General features: G+C 39.9%; 1 protein-coding gene across 9 annotated transcripts in view; it reads right to left on the bottom strand.

Annotated features, from left to right (window-relative positions):
• Positions 1 to 24,365, bottom strand: part of ctnnd2a (catenin (cadherin-associated protein), delta 2a) — a 253,938-nt gene that overhangs the window by 71,371 nt on the left and 158,202 nt on the right. For all 9 annotated transcript variants that reach the window (XM_037078443.1, XM_037078439.1, XM_037078440.1 and 6 more), the window contains 2 exons: positions 12,261 to 12,393; positions 522 to 735 (listed from right to left, as the gene is read on the bottom strand). In XM_037078443.1, the coding sequence (XP_036934338.1) occupies positions 522 to 735; positions 12,261 to 12,393 (347 nt within the window). The remainder of the gene's footprint in view (positions 1 to 521; positions 736 to 12,260; positions 12,394 to 24,365) is intronic.

The following is a 24,365-nucleotide window of genomic DNA, read 5'->3' as shown; positions in this document are numbered from 1 at the left end:
TGCCTTTTCACTGAAAGTTAAATGCTTACATTTTCTATGAAGTTAAATCTCTAAGCTAAAACTACAAACACTGTCAAGGCCAGTTTGGACTAGAATACACTGTGGCTATGCATATGTTAAAGTGTGTGTTCATTTCTTTATATGTGTGCATGCTACATTTTGCATTTTTTTTAAATTCAAAAGTCACTGGAGTAATCAACAGAACAAACAATCAGCTAAATTAAATGATGAATCAACATAAAAATCTAAATAAGAATCTAAATAAGAATCAATAAATAGTAGTATAAAAGTTTCCTTGCTTTGTGTGAAACAAGTTTATATTGTTTGGTTCTGCAGACTTACATCAAATTACCCAGACTTAGTGTAGGTGTGATCCTCACATCTCCACATATCCAATTTTATCCACAAACATACATACACACACTATCATATCCTCTCCTGAGGCCATAAAAGCAGAGCCATACAAGAAAATAACTTCAGCTACAGGGAGGTGAGGTGTGGGTTTGTCACAGATAGTGTACCTGTAACCAGCTCTCTGATTTCCACATCTCCAGTCTTCCTTAGCAGCCGGACCAAGGCAGGAATACCCCCGCAGTTCTTCAGAGCCACTTTGTTCTCATCATTGGCCTTGCCGTACACCAGATTCCTCAGGGCGCCACAGGCGCTGCGGTGAACCTCGCTCATCCTGTGGTCCAGCAGGTCCACCAATAGCTGGATGCCACCCTGTCTACGAATCTGAGGGTCAAAGAAAGCGTATCAAATAAAAAAAATGCATTTGTGCTTCTACGGACCCATATAGATGCAAGTTATCTAATATTCTAATATGCTTGAATTAAAATGGTCATCCACCTCAAGAAAATGCTGTAGAGGCCCCTTAGTTTATTTGTCTACTCAGGTAGTTACTTTGCTTGTATAGTATTTGTATGTTTGTGTGTGTGTGTGTGTGTGTGTGTGTGTGTGTGTGTGTGTGTGTGTGTGTGTGTGTGTGTGTGTGTGTGTGTGTGTGTGTGTGTGTGTGTGTGTGTGCGGCCCTCAGTATCTGTCAGTCCTGGATATCAGATTAATAACCTGATATGTACTTATTAAACATACTACAATATAATGAATGAGCTTTCACAAAATTACATACAATTGCAATGATGATCGAAGCATTAGAGATTTAACAAAACTACAATATGTATCTGCCTGTTATCCCTGTCTGTTTGCTCTGAAAACTTCTAAATGTTTCCTAATATTTCATGTTTGTTTCTCCCTGCATTTTAAAACACACTTGGTCTGTTCCTGTATGTATGCCTCTCTGTCTTTGTGCGTCAATCCTCCCTTCATTTGGCTTTTTTCTGTTGTCTGTTTCACATTTCCATACACAACCATGCACATTTCCACAGAATAATCCATTACTACTGACACTTTTGGCTTTTGGAATCCGAAAAGGAAAAGAGGTGGGAGGCACAGCTGCTTCTCAAAATAGACAACTGGTTCAATTGCTTTATATAACATCATTGGACTTTGCACCAGGAATAATGCTGCCATTGTGTGTAAAAATAGGAGTAATTACATCCCAAACCAGATAGGCATTTGTGTTCCCTACGTTACAAACATCATATAAGACTAAGTTTTCAGCATGCAGGTAACTTTTTATGTAAAATTTCTATTTGTAAAAGGTTTATCTTAGTATAAGAAGGAAACTGAGAAGTCTGGTAATAGACTTTTGAAGGGCATCTACAACTCAGATTTTGTGATTCAAAAATAAATGAATGAAACAAAACAAAACAGGCTTTCAGTGTGATTAAGAGGCTATAACCTTTTTTTCAGTGTTCTTTCAACAAATGAGAAACGAAATCATAATTATTTTCTAGATGAAGTCTCCTGGCTCATCTGACGTAAAGCCAAGAATATTTTCAAGAAAGGTGTCATCACCCTTAATGGCAGAGTCTTCAAGCTTCATGTACATATTATAGACATGCCTGTCATAAAAAAAGAAAGAAAAAAAATTATTATATTATATCCAAGATATTTGACCGGTGGACAAAATTTTCTGTAGTTGGCAGTGGAGAATGCCGTCCGATCTCCATACTATTCAGTTTGACTGTAACCACATCCTCTCCCTTTAGTGTATTTGTATCACTGTATCTTCTATGTAAGTACACACAGAGCCATACAAAGAGATAAACAAACCAATCAGTGTAGATTTATGACAATAACCTGAGTCTGTGAGAAGACAAAGTAGTCAGGACCATTAACGCAGTCGGGACAGCAATGAGGGCAGTCTGGTGTTACACATTATGCCTTCCCCCTATGGTGTTACGCAAAATGCTTTCCCCCCATGGCGCAACACATTGCCTTCTCCCCATGCTGGTGATGTTTAAACCCTCCCACACTGCATCTTCACTGCAGGGATCTTCATCAGCCTTAGGGGGCCAAAGAGCTTAAAGCATCCTGTGTTTAGTCCATTCGACAGGGGTGTAGTACTAATCACCACAAACAGGCTGCTGTGATCACCAGGAGACTAGCTACAACATGGATAAAGCAACTAGTGTCTGTGTGAGAGAAAAAGAGCGAGACAGCATTCCTGTCTTTCATGCTTCCACTTGTTTTTAATCTCTGAAGTACTGCAACAGGCAAAGTCACTCAGCCAGATAACTGAAGAAAAAAATCTTTCACAGTTTACTGTGTAATCAGGCTTCTTGAAACCCTCTTTTATTTTTCTGCATTCTATCCCCCAAACCTGAGACATTAAGTACTGGCACTAATTCGTACTGTCTGTTTCATTGTGAAGCACCAGATGGGTGGAGTTTACCATACAGACAAGATGACAGGAACAGCAAAGTGCAGTAAATAGACTTCCAAGCCTTTTCCTGTGATTATGTCTGGCACTCACTGTTTAGTCTCCAGTGGAAACCTCACACATCTGGCTAAGAAAAGAACCATAAGCGCATACAAGTTCAGATTTAGTCATATTTCTTCATTGTGAAAACATAAAAATGACAAATGTGGGTGGGCAGAGGAGATGAGGGTGAAAGGAGTGAAAGGAGGAGAAGAAAGCACAGGAATGTGATGGAGGGCAAAGAGAGGATGGAGGTGTTTGATGACACAGCAGGAGTTTATCGAGCAAAATGACTTTGCTTATCTATTCAATTAAAGCGGATTAAGGGGTGCATTGAATGGTAAACTAACCTTGCTCCATTGGCCACACAATTTCCTTAACCTGATTTGCTGTCCCTCCTATGCCTCTGGTCCTCACCTCTGCTCCTCTCCTCCTGCCTCTGCTCCCCTTTCCCACTCCCGTACTGATCTCTGCTCCTCTCCCATCTCCTCTTTATGCTTGTGTCACAGTTAATCTGTTATTCCATAAAAGCCATAAAGCTATTACTTCACATTGCCTCTGAGCTACCTACAAGGCTTGCCAATACCTCTGCACTGCCTCTTTTCCTCTATTCCATGTAAAGAAGATTAGAAGCGCAGATTGATTTCTCTTTGTCTCCCGCTGTTCCACGGCGGCCACGGCTATTGGTAACCCATAGCGACAGCATTGCCGTGGTAACAGTTAGCAGTGGTGACAGCTGCAATTGTGGGAATTGGAGGTGCTGCCGGCGTTAAAGCTGGCAGTGGGATACACTGGTGACACATACCTGGGACAGTGGCATGTGAAGCCTAACAAGTGTGTTTGAGTCACTTCCCACATATTGAATGTCGACACTAATCAGCAGCACACAGAAGATGCTTTACTGCTTGCATGTGAGTGAAGAGACAGAGTCAAGATGTGTCACAGTGTCCCACCTTCAATACATGTACACACTCTGGCAGGCATACACACACACAAGGGCTTTTGTTTTTTGTTTTTTTTACCTGACATTTAGCCTAGGGCTAACTGCATTTCAGAGCCTTTCAACCTTCGGCTAATTGAGTTCTTGGCCCTAGGCTAAAAGTTCCCTCTGGAGCATTCTGAACTGGGCCAAAAATGGCATTAACTTATGGGTACCTAATATAGTTCTGAAGCAGGGGAACAGCTAATTTTGCAGCAGTATCAACAGCAAGATTTCCTACTTTGAAAATCCACCCTATTAAATGGACTAGAGGCTCTACCCGGCTGAAGAGAATTCAACAGAGAAAACACAAACCACCACAGTTTACAGGAGGAGAATGACAGTGTGCTTAATAATCCCAACTTGTGAGTGTGTATGTGTTGTTTAGTAGCTGTTCCCCTGTAGTATTCTATCAACACATTGTTCAAATTTGCTCCATTAACTTTTATTCCGCTTCTGAAGGGGAGCATACCAGACAATGCTTGAGAACCATTGTACTAACGTATGACTATTGACACAGATGTAACCCATTTCAAAGGCTATCGCGCAAAAACAAACATCAGTAATGGAAGAGGTCATTCCTCTGAAATGTGCCTGTATTTGTCAAAAAATAGAAAAGCAGTTCAAGTATTTTAAGTTAAACAAATCATTGATGAAATACTCAGCATATTGATGCCAGCAGTGAAAAAGTTACTTCTTCAGCACAAATCTTATACAGTAATTAGAGTGGAAAATTGTACATACAGTTTGCATTGTGTATTTGCTATGGATTATTCGCTGTGTTTTTCTTTTATTTCTTGCTGATGCCTGTTGAACAGATCACAGCTTGTAGTTGTTACGGTTCACGGTCTAGAAATGTAAAACTAGATTATTTACCATTTTGATTCTACCTCGGTGGTAAAAAAACAAAAAAAAACAGTAAACTAACTTCCTGCCAAGTAAACACCAGCAGACAGACAGACCTTTGTATAATATACCATATTCCTCTGCGTGTCCATTTTATCCCGAATTCTTTCACTATTGATTATTAATATTTTTAGTATAATTCATAGCATCTGTGTGTAAATGTATTATTGTTGTGCTTTGGCAACATATGTAAAATATAATGCCAACAAAGCCTACTCAGTTGAATTACAGTATACCATAATTCTAATTGCAACAAAATCTAGTCTCCAGTATTCTGAGAATGCCTGTATTTATAATATGCGTTTCAAGCAAGTCTGCTGTAAAAAAGAAAAGAAACGAGAATGTAAAGTGTCATAAAAAAGGTAGGAGGAGGAGAAATCAAGATAATCAATATCAAAGTAAAGTGGGAGAGGTGTGAGCTAAACAAAATGGATATGTGTAAGCAGGAATGGGGGGACGGGGGGGCGGGGGGTGGATGACACAGAGTCAGGGGGCACGTTCCTCTCCCTTCAACCGGTCTGTTGGATAAATGGATATCGACAAGGCTGCTACCCAAAATGAATTACTGATGTGACTGAACTTTAGTCTGACACAGTGTGTGTTGGTGTGCCTAAAGGGGATGCATGAGCTGACATGTCAGTAGACTCGTAGTGTGTGTGTGTGTGTGTGTGTGTGTGTGTGTGTGTGTGTGTGTGTGTGTGTGTGTGTGTGTGTGTGTGTGTGTGTGTGTGTGTGTGTGTGTGTGTGTGTGTGTGTACCCTGACGTACGGGTAACTGTTTGCACATGTGCGTGTTTATGTGTGTATCTGTGGGTATGGTATGTGAGTATATGTCTAGGGCAGCAATAAATGATGCTGAAGATGAATTTGCCAAGCTGCCTCTGTGGTCAACTGTAATCTGAGCTGAGGCCAGACCTCCATCTGCCCTAAAAGACACACACACACACACACACACACACACACACACACACACACACAATTTACAATCTATTCCTGGAGACAAGAGTCGTGGTCCGCGAGCCCCAGGGCCCCATAGAGTTACTGCTGTGCGGCCACCACATTACTGCTTGATGAAATCATTTTTATTATTTAAGTTTTTATCAAAATACCATCTGCTAAGATAGTACTAAGATTGAATTAAAACAAATTACACAATGCAGTCTCCCTCATGCAATCATGTGAGCAAACTAACATAACTGTATGCTAAATCACAGTGTACCACATATCCATACTAGTCAGCTAAGTACGTACACATTGAAACACATTGAACATTTTTTAGTGTTATTATCTGAAGAGTACAGATGTTCTTTTGAGCTACTGTGGATTCTATTGTAACTTATGAAGCAAAAGACTTTGACACACCCTCAACCTATGAAAATACTGGACAGATTGCAAGACACAAGACACAAATGCGTGTGTGCACATGGCCCATTTAAAAACACATGCATGCACTCTAACATACCCAAATGAAACAGCTAAAGCAAACAAATACACACTTTTGTTACCCAGAGACAAACTGCTGCTTAATCATCTCTCTCCATACTTCCCAAAACCCCCAGACTGCATTCTTGTTACCTGATAACAAGATAACAGAAAGTAATATTCCCTTATTTTCTCCTTCACTCCATTTCTCTCTCTATTCCTCTGTCGTGCTTTCTCTCTCTCTCATCTGTCTCTGTTTGTGTCTCTCCCCCTCTCTTGGCCCTGCAGAGTATCACTTTAGCGACGAATAGCAGCCATGTTGTCGCTGAATTTAGCTGCTCAGTGTGTCCCCTGCCATCTGTGTCTGTCTGGCTGACTGAAAATAAGAGACTTCTTTAGATCAGTGCTTATAACAAATAGGTGCCATATAAAATCATAATGGATGTTTGGTGAGATAGCCCATCTCACATAAAATTGGAGATCTGCTTTTATTTTTATCACACTAAAAATAAAAAATATTATATAGTTATTGTTTCATTTAATAATAAAAATAAAAATAAACATTTGTCATTTTTTTAGATTGGATTTTATTTATATGTCACTGTCATTTTAAAAAATAAATACCTTTCTTATATTGAATAGCTAAGATAGCTAGTAAGCATTTAGTTGGGTCTAAAACCACAGGAAATGACAGCTTATTGCTTGATGATTTGAAAGAGCTTTAAGTCAATATCTTATATCACAAAACAAAATAACCATTATTTGATTTGTTTTTTTTTTATGGTAATTGTCTTGAGAGATTAGTTGTGGCATCTCTGGTTGATTGAATGACAAAAACTGATGAATAAATAATGAATATAAATATATGTGAATAACCATCAAAAGCTGTGTTTTTTCTCTGTGTTGAAGGGGCATGTACACGAGCCAGATATTTTCTGAACAATCCAAGACACAGCTGTTAAAAAACAAGAAGGAGCAGGGGCACTGCGGGGCACAACCACAGCATGTGACCCATAAAAGGAAAAAAAAGTTCCCAGCACAGAGGAGCTCATTGTACTTTTAAAACATCCTCTGTATGGTCTGCCAAATTTTAGCTGTCAGGTTATGTGCCAATGAAATGCATATTAAACTACTGCTGTCCAGGGTGATTCCAGATAACTACGCACTACTTTTGTAAATGTGTGATATGTGAACATCAAAAATTACAGGTGAAACAAGCCATCCTTAAGCTGCAAAAACAGAAAACATCCTATGTGAGAAATTGCTACAATATTAGGAGTGGAAAAATCTACGGTTTAGTACATCCTGAGAAAGAAAGAAAGCACTGGTGAACTCAGCAATGCAAAAAGATCTGGATGTCCACAGAAGACGACAGTGGTAGATGATCGCATAATCATTTCCATGGTGAAGAGAAATCCCTTCACAACAGCCAACCAAGTGAACAACACTCTCCAGGAGGTACGTGTATCAATGTCCCAGTCTACCATAAAGAGAAGACTTCATGAAAGTAAATACAGAGGGCTCACTGCAAGGTGCAAGCCACTCATAAGCCTCAAGAATAGAAAGGCTAGATTGGACTTTGCTAAAAAAACATCTAAAAAAGCCATCACAGTTCAGGAAGAACTTTCTCTGGACAGATGAAACCAAGATCATACTCTACCAGAATGATGGCAAGAAAAAAGTATGGAGAAGGCGTGATACAGCTCATGATCCAAAGCATACCACATCATCTGTAAAACTGTAGACAGTGTGATGGCTTGGGCATGCATGGCTGCCAGTGGCACTGGGTCACTAGCGTTTATTGATGATGTGACACAGGACAGAAGCAGCCGGATGAATTCTGAGGTGCTCAGAGACATACTGTCTGCTTAAATCCAGCCAAATGCAGCCAAATTGTTTGGGTGGCCTTTCATAATGCAGATGGACAATGACCCAAAACATACAGTCAAAGCAACCCAGGACTTTATTAAAGCAAAGAAGTGGAATATTCTTGAATGGCCAAGTCAGTCACCTGATCTCAACCCAATTGAGCATGCATTTCACTTGTTAAAGACTAAACTTCAGACAGAAATAAACAGCAACTGAAAACTGCTGCAGTAAAAGCCTGGCAGAGCAATAAAAAGGAGGAAACCCAGTGTCTGGTGATGTCTATGAGTTCAAGACTTCAGGCAGTCATCGCCAGCAAAGGGGTTTCAACCAAGTATTACAAATGAACATTTTATTTTCAGTTATTTAACTTGTCCAATTACTTTTGAGCCCCTGAAATGAAGGGATTGTGCTTAAAAAATGCTTTAGTTCCTCACATTTTTATGCAATCTTTTTGTTCAACCCACTGAATTAAAGCTGAAAGTCTGCACTGCAACTGCATCTGAATTGTTTCATTTAAATTTCATTGTGGTAATGTACAGAACCAAAATTAGAAAAACTTTGTCTCTGTCCAAATATTTATGGACCTAACTGTATGGCCTGGTGGTAGCAGCGAGAGTAAAAGAAGTTACTCTGTTACTCTTCAACTCTGAACTAGGTGACACAATAATAAAGGTGTCACAGCCTTGAAGATCAACCACACAAGGTCCTGCTGAGTTTTAAAACAACTATAAACTATAAAATGAAGGAAACCTGAAGAAGCTAGTGTATCTTCACTCTCAACAGTGACCAGAACCAAAGAAACTAAACTAAAGAAATGCATTATTAAAATGGAGAAAATAAAAAGAAGCACCATAGATAATAGTTATGGGTTTGTTGCTTTGTTCCATGGGTAACACAGATTTAAAATAAACAGAAAATAATTTTCCCATCACAGTAATATGGCGCAGCAAAAGCATGAGTTATATTGTCTCAGTCTAACAAAGGGATCTTTAACTAAGCTAATATTCTGTAGCTTTTTCATGCCAGGTTTAAACTACACAGTATTTTTGTTTGTTAAGATGCTCACTGTGTCAGAATAGATGATTATGGTGTCATGAATGCTTGCCATGTCTTGGCAGAGAGACATGACAGATTAGACTTTGCTCCAGGATCAATCATTGCTTGCAGACTTTCAAACAAGCATGAATGTCACTGGGAGGCGGTGCTAGAGACCAGATGAGAGCGACTTCGGTGAACAACACTGTTAAAATAACAATGGGGATGAAAGCCTAGAAAATAAAGAAAAATCAAGACAGTTCCATCACCCAGCACTCATAACAGCATCCTCTATTGCTTTGCCACGTTCATCGTTGTGCGCAAAACAGTATTTTTTGTTCCCATTGGTCAACACTTGAAACACATTTTACATCTTTTATTTTTTGTAGGTATGTCGTGGGGTGTCCCAGATGTGACTACAGTTGTCATCCACTATGACAAACTACAGGAGATAAAATAATAGATTGTCTCACCCGATGCACATTGTCATTCTTGGCCTGACCCTAACCCTAACACCCTATGTCAACTATGATCATCAAGTTTATTTTTGTTTAAAAATGATTCAAGGCACACAGTTAAGGGCACCTTTCTATGAGTGTCTTGTTGCTCCAAAATGCATGTGCTGCATATTGTTAGTGTATACTAATGTGGCAGCAATAGGCAAGTGCTTTGGAAAGCTATCCTCCTTGTTCGCAAAATGACCTGAATGATTAAATGATTATCTGAAACTCCTCTGCATCCCCAACTATCTGAGAGAGTGCACGTTCGGAGGGGTTGTTAAGTTGAATATGCAAGTCTGCCTGATTCACTGATCCATTATCTAGCTGAGGTTTGAGCAAGTCAGAATGTGGCCCTAACCATGTCTCTGAATTGGTAGGCCGTGCTGATAAATCCATGCTGCTATCCATGGTGCTGAAGTAGCAGATGGATTTGTAATTGTGCCCATTTCTGTTTCTGATCTAAAATATCTTGTGAAGTATATACAACAAATAAACTCTGTTCTGCATTGTAGCCTATACTTATACTGTAAGAGGATCATACAGACACAATGCTGCCTGTAGTATTTCTGTAACATTCCTATAATACCTCTATGATCATTCAGTTGCATCAGTTGTGCTGAAAATACACCCAGAGAAAAAAGCCACCTCCGTAACTAACTGTTTTACAGGCGACATGTCAACCTGGAATAACCTGGGAGTGGATGTGACCAAGGAAATTAACCTGCACTGACCACAGGACACTCTCATGTCTGTCATATAAATTAAAGTGGCCCTGCTTGTAGTGTATCGTGTGAACATGAGAAAACCCTGCCTGAATATACTCAGTCCAGTGGGTAAAATGTGTACTAATTCATCATTTTAATGCACAGTCACACAACAATAAATATAGGAGGGAGAGAAGGTAGATAACTGGATAAAATGAATGTAGAATTTGAAATGTCATAGTGAAAGTGTCCTAAAATGCTGTACTTTTCAAGCTATAAATCAGTGGGTGTACATGTGTGAGTTAGTGGTGGCAGAAACAGACTATGTGGCAGCGTGTGCATGTCAATATATGCATTCTTTTTTATTTTACCTGATGCAGAGCATCAATTTTGGCTGGTTGATACAATGCAGATTTAATTTTTGTAAATAGTGATAGACAGCTTATTGGTTCATGAGCAAAGACAATCAAACAGACTGATGAAGCAGGTTAAAGCATCCACTGTCAATACATTGTTGCTATTTCCTCTATTGTTGGACATCTCCATTCAGGCAATCATTAGACCCATTACAAAAGACATGAGCACTTATGTTTCTTTCAGAGCTGTGCGGCTGACAGAGTGGGAGGGGAATGAAGTGTGATGTTTTTGTGTCTGTGTGTGTCTTTGTATATGTGGGCCGGTAAGTGGGTCAGTGTGAATAAAAATTAGCAGTGTCTCTATGTTTACATTGTTTAATTGCCTGCATTTGCAGATAGGTAATATTATTTTTTAAGTTTGCCCATGTTCCTTTGTAATTGTATGTGAGTGAGCATTTTAGCAATGTGAAAAAAGTCAATGTCTTCACCAGCATGTACAGGCAAATTGATTCTGAGGTGTGTGTGTGTGTGTGTGTGTGTGTGTGTGTGTGTGTGTGTGTGTGTGTGTGTGTGTGTGTGTGTGTGTGTGTGTGTGTGTGTGTGTGTACACTTGAAGAAAGAGAAAAAGAAAAGACTTGGGTTTGGATGGAGTGCATCTGCATGTGCCATTGCTTTACAGCAGTACTAGCTTCATTAAAGTCTTTATTAGAGAGTTCCAAAGGGGCTTCCCTCCAAAATTGCTTTTGAGAGACAAACCCCTGTCTTTGGGACTAATGTGTGCTATAGTTGCAGCTCAATGAAAGACAGAACAAGATAGAAGCAATCTTTATCATGTAGAACATCAGTGTGGAACGTGTTAGTTAATGCACTATTTCTCTTAAGGAAAATGCAAAAAAGCTGAAGCTGCATTAAACTCTCACTATCTGTACGCCTGACTTAGTGCTGAGTAAAACTCAAAACATTTAAAATTACTCTTTTTTGTAATAACACAACATAATTGCGCAATTAGTGAAACAACCTACTAAATCAAGGTTATACTATAATATTACGTCTCTCACATTGTATTTTAATGACCCCCCCGTTGTTTAAACTGCACATCTCTAGGAAAATTGTGTATTGTCCATGGTACGCAGAAGTTACACACATTCTGATATCAGTTTGTGCGTGGGAAAATGTGTATGCATGGGTTTTGTGCGTACACAGCATTTGTACATTCAGCCCCAAATACTCGCACAACACTGAAAAAACACAAACACAACCACACACACCAGTGTTTCCCAGACTGCAAAGCAATTGGTGGGGGTAGCGCTTACATGTTGGATGGGGGCATAGGGATACAAAACTTTCATGAACTTGTGAGTTTCGCAAGCCAACTGCACCAAATATCAAACTTCCACGTTATTGTTTCAACGGATGATGTCGTTTTCATGGAGACACACGCGATGCACCGGGAGGGGAGGGGCTGTGTGTGAGCGATGTGTGAGTGACAGAGACACGGAGGGAGAGCAGGGAAAAGAAATGCAGCAAAATGGATATGCTGCATTTTGAAGTAGCGCTATCCCCCCACGAAAAAGAAAAAGAAACACAATATATGGCGGTCGGTCTTGATTCTGTGGTGCACCATCACAAAGTAGTCAAAGTGTGGAAAACACACGAAGATACAAACCTCAGCTTTGATCTTGTTGTCTCCGAAGCAGAGATGTTGTAGGTAGGCAGCAGCATTGGACTGCACTGATGGGAACTGGTGCTGTAACATCTGGATCACCTCTGGCAGCTCCGGATCTCTCCACCCAAACTCTCTGCAGAGACAGAGACAGAGAGAGACACTTAGATTCCTGCAGCACTTGAACAAAGCATCTGGCCGGAACACAGGAAGATTACCTGAAAGTTGTCCAATAAAATCAGAGACTCTCTCCCCAACATACCCAGAACTACACATTTTCACACTTTCACTTATATTTTTTGATAGTACACACAGAGCAAGTGGGACAGATAAAAAGAGAGCATATAAATAACAGATTAAAATGTCAAAAACCCACTGTTTTGTTTTCATATGGGAAAGAGCTTAACAAGTTAAGCAAAACAGTTAGACAGAAGCAATGCAAATCATACACTGAATGCCCAATTTTCCAAAACATTGTCATCTCCACTCATCCAAGGTACGGGAAATGACAGCATGTGAAGATGAGGCCAGCAGGTTAAGGAGGCATCCAGGAACACTTTTGCAAATGACTGTGGAATAATCTGGCTCAAACTGTGTCACTAAGAGTCGGGTTTTCATTGAAGAACAACAGTGTTTCTTTGAACGTCTTTCAGTTCCCTATAGATGGATGATTCTACATATTGTGCGATTGTAAAATCTTTACCACTGTATTTGAAAAAGGTTGCCACAATGTCTGATAAACACGACAGTGTCTCTTACGAAGCTCCAAGGACAAACGCATCATAGCATTGTCTGTTACTCTGACTGGCATGTAGTTTCATGTGAAATCCACAGTGCAAAGCAAGGAAAAAAAACAATTGAGAGGAATGTTTAGAAGCAAGTGGTTGGCAAAAATGAGAATCCTATAGATTACAATGTCAAGGTGAGGGCCATCTGAATTATGATGGTGCTGTGAGTTATGATACTTTCAACCATTAGGAGTTTACACTCCTATGGGCACACTGGACAAAGTGAAATAAATGTTGTGTCCCTTGGTAATACCTAGGAAATTGTCTCCTTTATTGTATTATCCCCTGCTGATAATTGTTTTGCCACAGTCCCCCAAATGAGGAAATTATGAGTACACAGGAAAGTGTGGGCGATTGTGCGTGTCTCCACAATGTACTGCTGTACTTTCTTCAACTACCACTCTGTAAACTGCTTCTCTGTTTCTTCCTCTCTCTCTCTCTTGCTCACACTGCTTTCAAAAAACTGTCAACTCTCAATGAGATCTGAAGAAAACCTATGTTGAAATTTTGCGGCTCCCATCGATTGTGGTGTTTGAGGATTGATTTTGTTGTTTCTGCCTTCATGCTCACTGTTCTGTGCCAAAAAGCAGCTCACTGTAATCCCCATCAAGCTATCATGAAAAACGCTGATTTATTTTGCCTGCTAGCTCAGTTTCCCCACACATGAAAATGTGGTAAATATGGGACAATTGACCTGCCTGGAGTGTTAAAATTGATGGGGTGGAGGATTGTGTGCGTGTCTGAAGTTTTCGCAGCAGAAAATGAAGCCTCGACACCACGCTCTCATCTCTGCTGGATCAGGCGAATGCGCTCTATGAAACATCTGTGAAAAGCAGAGCGTTCACAGGGAGTAAACATGGCTCTCAAAGATAAAGCAAGCTCCAGTGTGGACGGCTCTTTATCTGCCGAATGATAAGTGTTCATTCAGCCATAAAGCGGGACTGAAGGAGGGAGGTAGAGGAGAGATAGAGAGAGGGAGGAAGAGGGAGGGATTCCCAAGGCATTTAGGGGATTTAGGAGGAGAGACCCTCAAACAACACTCCCTAAATCACACAGCCAGATACCATCAGGGCAGTTTGTTTGTTTATGTGTGTGTGTGTGTGTGTGTGCGTGTGTGTGTGTGTGTGGCAAGATTAAGATAAGATCATGATGCGTGTTTATGTGGACACAATTGCCTCACTGCCTGTTTGTGTCTGTGTGGGTTTGTGTCTGTCAGTGTGTGCATGTGCACATATTTGCAAGTGTTTTCATGTTAATCTGTGTCTGTAATTCAGTGTATGTATCTATCTGACGATGATGTAATGTGCATGACTGTCTATATGTGTGTGTTTTAGTGTGTGAATGTGTGAATGTGTGTGTGTGTGTGTGTGTGTGTGTGTGTGTGTCATCCATTGCCTGCAGCCTCCTAGCTCTGTCAGTGTAGTTAATAGAAAGCAGAGTGATCTGCTGATAAGATAAGCATCATGGCTCGCCATTAATTAAAAAGCCCTGGTAAGGAGAGAGATAGAGTTAGACACAGAGGGAGAATGAGAATGAGGAAGGAGAGTTTAGGGGGGAAAAAAAAACAGAGCAATTGAAGGCAACTGCAGGTACAACGGGCAAGAAAAAGCTGGTAGGAGGCAGAAAAATAAAAAAAAAAAGATTGGGAAAGAGGAAAACAACCTCAGATGAGATGCCAGTCATGTCAACACAGGTGCTAATGAGAACTACAGCCCTTGTAGACGCACCGCTAGGCGACAAGCCAATGACGTGAAACAGTGGGATGTGCACAGAAAGAGATGCAGCCCGCGAAAAGGAGAAGTGATCAAAGAGGCAGTGCCAACAAAACTGCAGGTTTCACACTAAATACCCACACAGCTTTTGAGGAATCTGCAACACAATATGCTGTCGTTCATGTGCCATATACTTTATGATACTTAATTATTTTATGCCTCACCCCGTGGTAATAAATACTCCACAGAACAATTTGTTGACTTGCCTTTTTCAAACCTGAGCTGCATGTTCCTGATATGAGAATAAATTAGGTGCCACCACTGCTGCACAGAGCTCTGTGTTCCTGGTTGGATGGGTTACTTTGGCATATCTTGAAGCATGCGGAGGCGTGATGCAGCGAAATACTTTCGGTGAAAACACTAGGTAAGGCAGAAAGGCACTCTGACATACTGAGAATAAAGGCAGGTGGCATGGGGGTTGGTGCAGGAGGGAGGGTGAAGGCAGAGACAGACTGATATAACTGGGACAGGAGAAAAGACCGCTGTGTGATGCTAAGGCTTTGATGCAGGCTCGCACGCACACACGCCCGCACAGGAGGGAGGTGAAATGTGATGGAAGGGTACAACATATGAAAATGCAAAGATTATCAAAGGATTTCTTTCTTTTCATAAAATCTCCTCTCATATCCCCCTCTATTCACGCCCAGGTCTCACGGGGACAGAAATCCCACTATGACTCATTTACAGTAGAGATAAATTTATATACAATATCCTGACTGATTGGGTGTATACAGAAACAAACACAATAATGATAACCTGTGTTCAACAATGCTCATTTTCACGCAGAATTGTCGACAGATAAGCAAAGTCAGGTGTCTCTCAATTTAGAAGCTAATTTATGAAACTTGAAAAATTGCTGTCTGTCATGAAACTGATCAAATTTAAAACTGTATGTACATAAACAGAAAGTGTCCAAAACCAAAAACCAACAGACACCTTATTAATGGTGTCTTGTTTAATGCTCTGAAAAACAAAACTGACTTACTCTCCTGCAGCGATACCTACGGCCAGACTTGTTGTGATTTTCACCTTTGGTAATATTTCTTCTGTGCCAAGGTGGAGCACAGATGAGCAAGATGTATTTCACTGGGTGGTTTTACACAAAATGTAATGATTTAATATCTTAATGACAAGCTGTGACTTTCTTGACTTGCAAAATGACCCTTTCAATTGACAAATGTATGTGTAATTCATGGCACAATTCCAAAAGGATCAAAAATCTCTCTCGCTACTGATCACTGTACACATTTTTTCAGAAATAGGGTCCCATGAGGTACAGGAGAAGGGGTGAGACTTTTCCCCTCTATTGTTGCTGAAATAATTCCAGTTCCTCTACTCTGTGGAGGAAGGATGAAGGGGGATGGAGAGACATGAGTGACAGCAATACATCTTTTCCCTGCTGCATCATTCATTGTCATGTTCCCTGTATCCCTGAACTCAAACGGATAAGGTGGCAGAGCCACGTGTAGAGGGATGAATTATGTAATGGAGAATGTGATAAATAACTACAAAGATAAAAAATGACTGCCACTGAGTTATGGAATGTAGTGTCTCGTGTTCATGAAATGTCAAACTGGCAGTTGAGTGGAATAGCCTTGGATGTAGTCACTATGAATTATACATTTATACCTGTCACCAGAAATACAATACATATTCATATTTAAAGTCAAGATTAATACAGATTCAAGTTTTTGGTTTCATTATTCTTGATGAAACATCCATCCTATTCAGGCACCCTTCAGCAACAGCTTAAGAAAAGGAATTATGTTGCTGACCCTGAACAGGTCAGAAAAATCTCCATTCAAATTCCTTAATATTCTAATTATCAGAACCATTTTAATACTATTCATGGTCCAACCCGAACCCTTTTTTGTTAATAATAAGTCAATCCCATCATCCCGGTGTGTGCAGGACTATTGACTGATTTGGTCTTCTGTGGTTCACCCTGCACAAGCTGGCACACAGGAGAGACACACAACAGTGCATAGGGTATCTTTGATTTTCAGCAAATCAATGTATATGCAATCTTTAACTTCTTCTAACCCACTAAGCAGCACACTGCAGTGTTATATTTATCTGACCCTACTCTCCATCTTCACAGTCTCATGTGGTGCATGATTGTACATAAATCTTTGAAAACTCAATGGTACATGATTTGGGTCTAGTGTCAGGCCATATCCATCAGCAGGGCCCACAATGCATCTGGAGTGACAGTTCCACACAGGAAGCCTGTCCCGCTGGCCTTAATCTGATTGGACAAGGCCTGTCATGTCTGTTAACTGATTGGAGGGTCAGGGATGGACAGACTGGCAGTGTGCATACCAAAGCAGATGCTAATTAGGACTTGAACATCAATCTTCATCACTGCGTTGGGATGAAGGGGACGCAGAGAGAGAGTGAAAGAAAGAGAGAGAGCGAGAGAGCCAAAGGGAAGGGAGACAGAACAGAGAGAATAGAATCAGAAAAACAGCAGTTAGAGAGAAAATGCATTTTATGTAATTTACTGCGCCTTGGTGATCAAATATCTTATAATGAATAAGCTAAACAAGAACTTGACTTTGACAGAGAAGGAAAAGGCACATATTTCAAATACTGTCTATAAAACCATTCTAGCAGTCCAGACTCACCTTTTCCCTCTTCCTCTCTTTATCACTATTTGCATCTCTTCTATTAAAAAGACTCATACCTTCTCATTCTCACTGACAGCTCCTTTTACATTTCTGTCAATGAATGTCAATTATCTAAAGAAATGGGAAAATGTGTTAATTACTCTGCAGTAAAGTGTAAGAGTGGTAAAGATGTGAGTAAATATTGAACTTCTTTATACAGCACATCCAACCTGGGCTGCTGTTTTCACGCCAGAGTTCATAGGTGCATCTGTTCACATTTGTGTATCCACGTGTGTGCAAATGCTCCTGTATGCGTGCTAAGGTAAAGTGCATTAGTGGAGGTAAAGTCGATACGAAGAAGAGACCTCAGCAATTCCACCAATAAACGGCAGTCCAAATAAGATGCAGGTGAAGATGCACAAACATTGACTCAAAGTGCAGTCCAGGGTCTCTTTAATTAAAAGAAGAACTTAATTAAGATGCTTTCCAGGAAAATAGTCAACTCAGTAGATGTGCCCCGCTGACAAATGCTTGAAAGGTAGGTTAGCTCTTACAGCCTAAGGAACATGTACAGTATATAGACAACTTCACAAAAAATACAGACATTACTATTGTTTGCATTAGCTATAGAATTATCAATCTGTGATATTGTTGGTCAATACAAAATCATTTAGATACTGCCTTTAATTTGTTTGCAATATTGTCCAAGTACAATATCGGATTATGTCTTTCATTTTCATTTTTCATACCCTTGACAAAGTTACGTGTTCTGTACAAGCTCTTGTCTCCTCTAAAATGTCTCTGTGTGAAGCTCTGTAGCAGCTGGAAGAGCCAAACACAAATCCCAGCAACAGTAAAGGGGATCAATGAAAGGTACGGGAAGAGAGAGGGTGATACTGGTAATAGCCTGGGCAGACAAATGGATGGATGGAGCTGGAGGGATAGAGCCTGGAATGAAACCCATCCAGAAATAAACAGTGGACAAAATAAATCTGTGGTGAGTCATCTGCGTTGAAAACACCTCATCTTCTGTCACTTTCCTCCTCCTCCTCACCTACTGCTCTCCACTTATTAATGGGCAAATGGAAATGACTCTGATGATCACAGATCACCTCTCTCCATGAAAAAAGAAAAGTCAGCTGGAAGTATTAATTTCCACACAGAAGGTCAATCTTAACGGCAAAGACAGAGAAGAAAAGTAAAGAATAAAAGCAGAAGGGAGGCTTGAGTATGCACATATGATGAATGGAATGGACAGAGGAAGAGAGGTCTCTTCTACTACAAACCCTGCCTCTCTCTCTCTCTCTCTCTCTCTCTCTCTCTCTCTCTCTCTCTCTCTTAAGATGAGTGTGGAGTATTTCTACCTGAAGCTCATGCAGCAACCACACAAACGAAGACAAAAATCAATATGCTTTCTCTATGGCATCTTCCAGCTGGGAATAGGAGGCTCAGGAGGCTGAATAAAAGTGAACAAAGGATAGAGTGAAAAGAATGAGAGGTGCTGAATGAGACTGACAAACATGAATGGGATAAAGAGAGCAAGAGATGACGGTGGGGAAAGAGCTGGGGATGAGATGTAGTGTATGCTCCAAACAAGCTCAAAGAAACCTTTTTTATCTTTATTAATTTACTATTAAATTATGTACTATTAAAGTTTGTATTTATCATCAATATGATCATAGTATCGTGTAATATATAGTTCATGCTATCGGGGTCTATTCTAAAGTAGTCGAAGTTAAAATACTCATTACTGCATTAATCAAAGTGAGGACTAAGGAAGGTTGTAATTATTAATGACAAGCAATTCAAGCTGATTGCTGAAATAATTATTGTTCTTCATTGAGCATTAAATAATTGCCCAATATTTCTTTGATTAAGTAAAATAAAATCTTTCTTTATCTTTTTTCTACCTTCTCAACATTTTCCTCAGTTGTATGATTTAAGTAGGAAAGTGCACATCATGTCCTGGGATAGCAGGAGTGAAGATGCAAAAAGTGTCAGATCCATAAGAAAATTCACATAAAGTAGGAGGGAAATACACTACTTCTTATCTTTGAGTCTTCCTCTGGATCTGCTCTGTTCTTTCAAGTATCACTGCTCTACTGCCCAAATACTTTCCACCAATTTACAGCACTTTACAGGCTTTTTCTACTTGTTGCCCTTTTGTTAATTTGCTCTGGATAAGTGTGTCTACTTGAAAATTAAATCAGAAAATGTCATTTAAGAGTGTGTGCGCGCAACTCTGGCATGGGTGGGGCTGATGAAGGGGAACATTAGTGTGCAGGGCCATGGAGCGATTTGCCAGGGTAAGGAAAACACAAACGCCGGCACTAGTCCTTGCAATTAGCTGAACACACAGAATCGGAGGCCTAATCGAATAGGGCATTAAGCTGACAGACAGGTGTTCATTTATATACACACCCAAAGAAGGGCATGCGCATATACAGTGTATCGAACACATATACATGCAAAGGTGCACACTCACATGCATATAAGCATTCAATAAAGCACGCAAGCTTTCATACTGCATATGCATTAAGGACACACAAACATACACACCCTTATCTACAAAGAGGCAAAAATGCACACATTCACATCAGCTATTATCCCACATTTGCTGATCGGTAATTTTCAGCCCGGTGGCACTATTCCCCCGTTACAAAGTGCAATTACTGGATGTTTACACAGCCAAACAATAGGCCAGTGAAACATACACTCAGTCAAACATTCATTAGACAGGCCAATAGGAGCTGAGGTGACCTAGATCATTATAATGTACCGCACAACACGCTCATTAAGATTGAGCTGTGTTTGTTACTGTAACTAAAACAAGAATAAAGCATGACCTGGTTCCTTTGGCACCTCTATCCAGCTGAAAAACAATTTGGTTTGTGGCAAGAGAAAAAACACTGTTTAAGGTGGACTCCAACATGGCCGAGATCAAGCAATATGACAGAGTGCAGACTGGGTAAAATGAAAGATGTACCATAACTATTTCACCTTTTTTACAAGGATGATCTGAAATGTGGGTTTAATTACTAAATAAACAAACAGCTTGCACACTGCAGGACTCTAATGTCCACTTATTTATTACATAAAAGCTGAAAAACAATTTGGTTTGTGGCAAGAGAAAAAACACTGTTTAAGGTGGACTTCATCATGCCGCTACCCCCATTAGTATGGTGTTGGTACTCTACTGTGTCCATCATAGGAAGGGAACTATAGTTTGGGCTAATGTATATCACCATAAGGAAGTCTATTCATTTTTTTTTTTTTACAGTTTAACACAGGAGAGATGTTAACTGATCATGTTCAGCACTACATCCAAATCAATACATAGAGGAAAAGCAGAAAATAAGTGAGCTTCAACAGGAAATGTTAAAAAATGTTTTTCCAGTAGACATGTAAATAAGATCTGATATACATTATTACTAAAAATAGTAACCGTTATCAATAGTGCTAATTTACTGATCCTGACAGAAGAGTTGTTTTTTTTTTTCTTGGCCTCCTCAAAATTCCCACAGCACTAGTAAAGCTGATTAAAGATGAGGTGTGAAGAGTACAGTATTGTGTCTCAAATTTAAGATGAGTTATAGCAGCACTCTTCAGACAGGGGTTGGTATTGCGTGAAATTATGATTGGACTGACATCAGTGAACCACCATCAGCAGAATGCACTGCAATGATGTCGGTTAGGACCGACAAGAACCACTCTAAATTCAGCAGTGATGCAACACAAGTGAACAAAATGACCAATCACATACCCATCTACTACACTCAGCCAATCATAGTGCGAGCAGAAGATTAAACTGGTGGTGATGGAGAGCTTTCTGAAAAATTACTGCCCCATTGTCTCTTGATTTGCGAGCTGAGATGCAATCATGTCAACTAGTCTGCTCTGGCCCCTGAATGAAGAAAGGTGAGCTATTTTTACTGTGATGACGCTAATGAGGATACGGACCCGTGTGTGTGTGTGTGTGTGTGTGTGTGTGTGTGTGTGTGTGTGTGTGTGTGTGTGTGTGTGTGCATGACCAACAAATGCATCTTCATGCCGCGTCCCTAGTGAAGGTGCCACACACTGTCAGATTGTGTGTCTGTGTGTATAACGCAACCACAAATTATCCAGAATTATTCTGCCATGTGAATATCACACTGATAAGGTCAGGCTAGATATTAGCACTATCTACAGCAGTGTGTGTGTTTGTGTGTGTGTGTTTACAGACATGTGTGTAATGCATTCATCCACAGTCAGATTCACATTACAGAACCAGGCATTTACGATAGAGGTCAGAGACCTGTCATGGTATTAACAAGAGATGGCTTGCCAGACAACTCGTACATTCAGAACCACACATACACACATATACACTTTTGTACATGCCTGTGAACCCTTCAAACTGCCCACACACACTCAGGGTAAAATCACTTGACTGTGGCGGCCCATTTACAAAAACATTTTTGTCAAGGAACTAGATTTTCTCTTTAATTAAATATTTTGCTCCATTTGTCCTCCTTTGTCAACCTCTCGCTTAGTTCTTAAGTGCATTCTTTTCTCTGTCGAAGAGAGGAGTACATGGAAAGTTAAACACCACAGAGCAGGATAAGTGGAGGCCAAGGTGACAAGCTGCACAGCTCTAAATAAAAGCAATGAATGGATAAAAGATGAGGTGGAGACAGAAAGCTGGTGAGAGGGAAATGGTCATTTCTAGTGTGCCCAGTGTGCACAGTAATCGGCATATACTGTAAACTGTTCACACACCTAATAGCAGCTGTCACTTATATTAACTATCATTGCCCAGACAGTTTTCACATGCTTAAGAGTTATTCCATTGAAAACTTTCATTGACAGGTTCCATTTGGAGTTCAGTTCACAGTTACTCAGCTGTGTTGAAACTCTGTCTGAATGGTTGTTAGAGAAAGGTCAGTCCATTTATGGATGTGTTGTAAGGGCCACATGGAGAGTGTATCACCAAGTATTTGACAGTGGATTTGTCTGTGATCGTGGGTGGATGATGATGAATCATGACAATTGGCCAGTAGGCACAGATGTATGAAATGCTTTCCACTGATACCAAAACTTTGTCATGAACTTTTTCTTTTCAGAACCTGATTAGAAAGATACATGGCCATGACGCTGATCCAATAGATATCAACTTCCTCTTACCAGGGTTCTTAAAACCCCTCACAGCTATGGAAATTGAGTTTGTCATTAACATGATCATTGACAAACAAGGCAGAAAATAACTTGTAGTAACTGTATTGTGATGCCCGTCAACATGTTGATATTCCAACTCATGACTATTCAGTAGTCATTACTACATGATTACATATGTAGTTAGTACTCAGGGGTCAGACTACACCCATCTTTGAAGTCAACCTTCAATCACAGCTACACACCTGTATTTGGCTGGTTAGGTTCACTGCTATATTTTGACACTGTGAAATGTCAGAATAACAGAAGAACAAATGATTTATGTCATCTTTCATCAAATTCTACGTGGGTCAGACGTTTGTATGCCCTTAGTTAGTATTTGGTAGCATTGCCATGAAATCTTTTAACTTGAGTCAAACATTTAAAATAGCCTTCCACGTGCTTCTCACAATAAGTGGCTGGAGTTTTGGTCCATTTCCCCTGACAGAACTGATGTAAGAGCGTCACGTTTGCTGCCTTTCTTCCTCACACATGCTTTTTTCAGTTCTGAAAATTTGACACAAATTTTCTTTTGAATTGAGGTTAGACCTTTGTGATCACTACTTCAAAACATTGCCTTGTCCTTAAGCTATTTCTCTACAACTTGTAGAAAAATTGGCTTAAAACATACTTATGGAAGTATGCTTTGATTCACTGTCAATTTGTCCGAGACCCATTTGCTACCAAGTTTTAAATTACAGACTTTTGTTTTGAGATGTTGCCTCAATATATTAACATAATTTTACATCCTAATAATGCCATCTGTTTTGTAAAGTGCACAAGTCTCTTCTGCAGCACAACACCAAGATACTGCCAGCCCTGGGCTTTACCATTGGGATGGTGTCCTTTGGTTTACAAATCTCCCTCCACCAAACATTACAACAATCCTTATGGAAAACAGTAAGAGTACTATTTCATTGAACCAGAGGATGTTCCTCCCAAAAGAAAAGACCTTCTGCATATCTATGCATGTGTGCTTCGTTCCCCCAAGAAAATAATCATCATAAACTTTTTGTATTTTCAAACTTCCAAGTTAAAGGTGGGCTGTTGCTGAAGGTTTTTCAAACCTGCATCTACTTTCCTCTAAAGAACTGGCAGCTGTGTAGCTCATATATACCTAACCCAAAATGGCTCTATAAATCTATAATGATTTGCTACTGCTCAGGCATTACGGGGAAGTTTAGCTTACATTTTACCTTGGGGTGACTCAACTCTCCTTGGGCACTTTGTGAGTTTAGGTGTGGGTATATTAATATTTCACTAGTGCCTGATCTACAATGTGTTTGTCTGTGTGAGAGAGAGATAGAGTAATCAGAGAGATGACGCAAGAGGATTGAAAAACTAATAAAACCAGTGATTAGCTCATGCACCTGCTACTCTCATTAGTTCACACTGGGGCAATAATACAGCAGAGAGTAGTCGTAGCAGAACTGTCTTTGCTATAAGCTATGCAACAACAAAATTCATGAAATATGCTGATAACAATGCTGACTATGGAGATGATGACATAAAAAGTAAGAAGACAATAGTGATAAAATATGTAAAAGACAACAAAATAGGAAAATAACTAATTAAGATGTCGACAAGCATGATGGGATCATGACATTTTCAATGTTGACAATCATCTGAAATTGACTGTAACAAAGACTGCAATTCAAGAATTATTTTTCTGACTACTATGATGTGCTGGTTATCACAGTGTATGAAAGGGGACCATGATGGATTTGGAGAAGGTAGATATGATGATAA

The sequence above is a fragment of the Acanthopagrus latus genome, chromosome 19 (genome assembly GCF_904848185.1).
Source record: "Acanthopagrus latus isolate v.2019 chromosome 19, fAcaLat1.1, whole genome shotgun sequence".
NCBI lineage: Eukaryota > Metazoa > Chordata > Actinopteri > Spariformes > Sparidae > Acanthopagrus > Acanthopagrus latus.
This window is presented reverse-complemented; position numbering and strand designations above follow the sequence as displayed.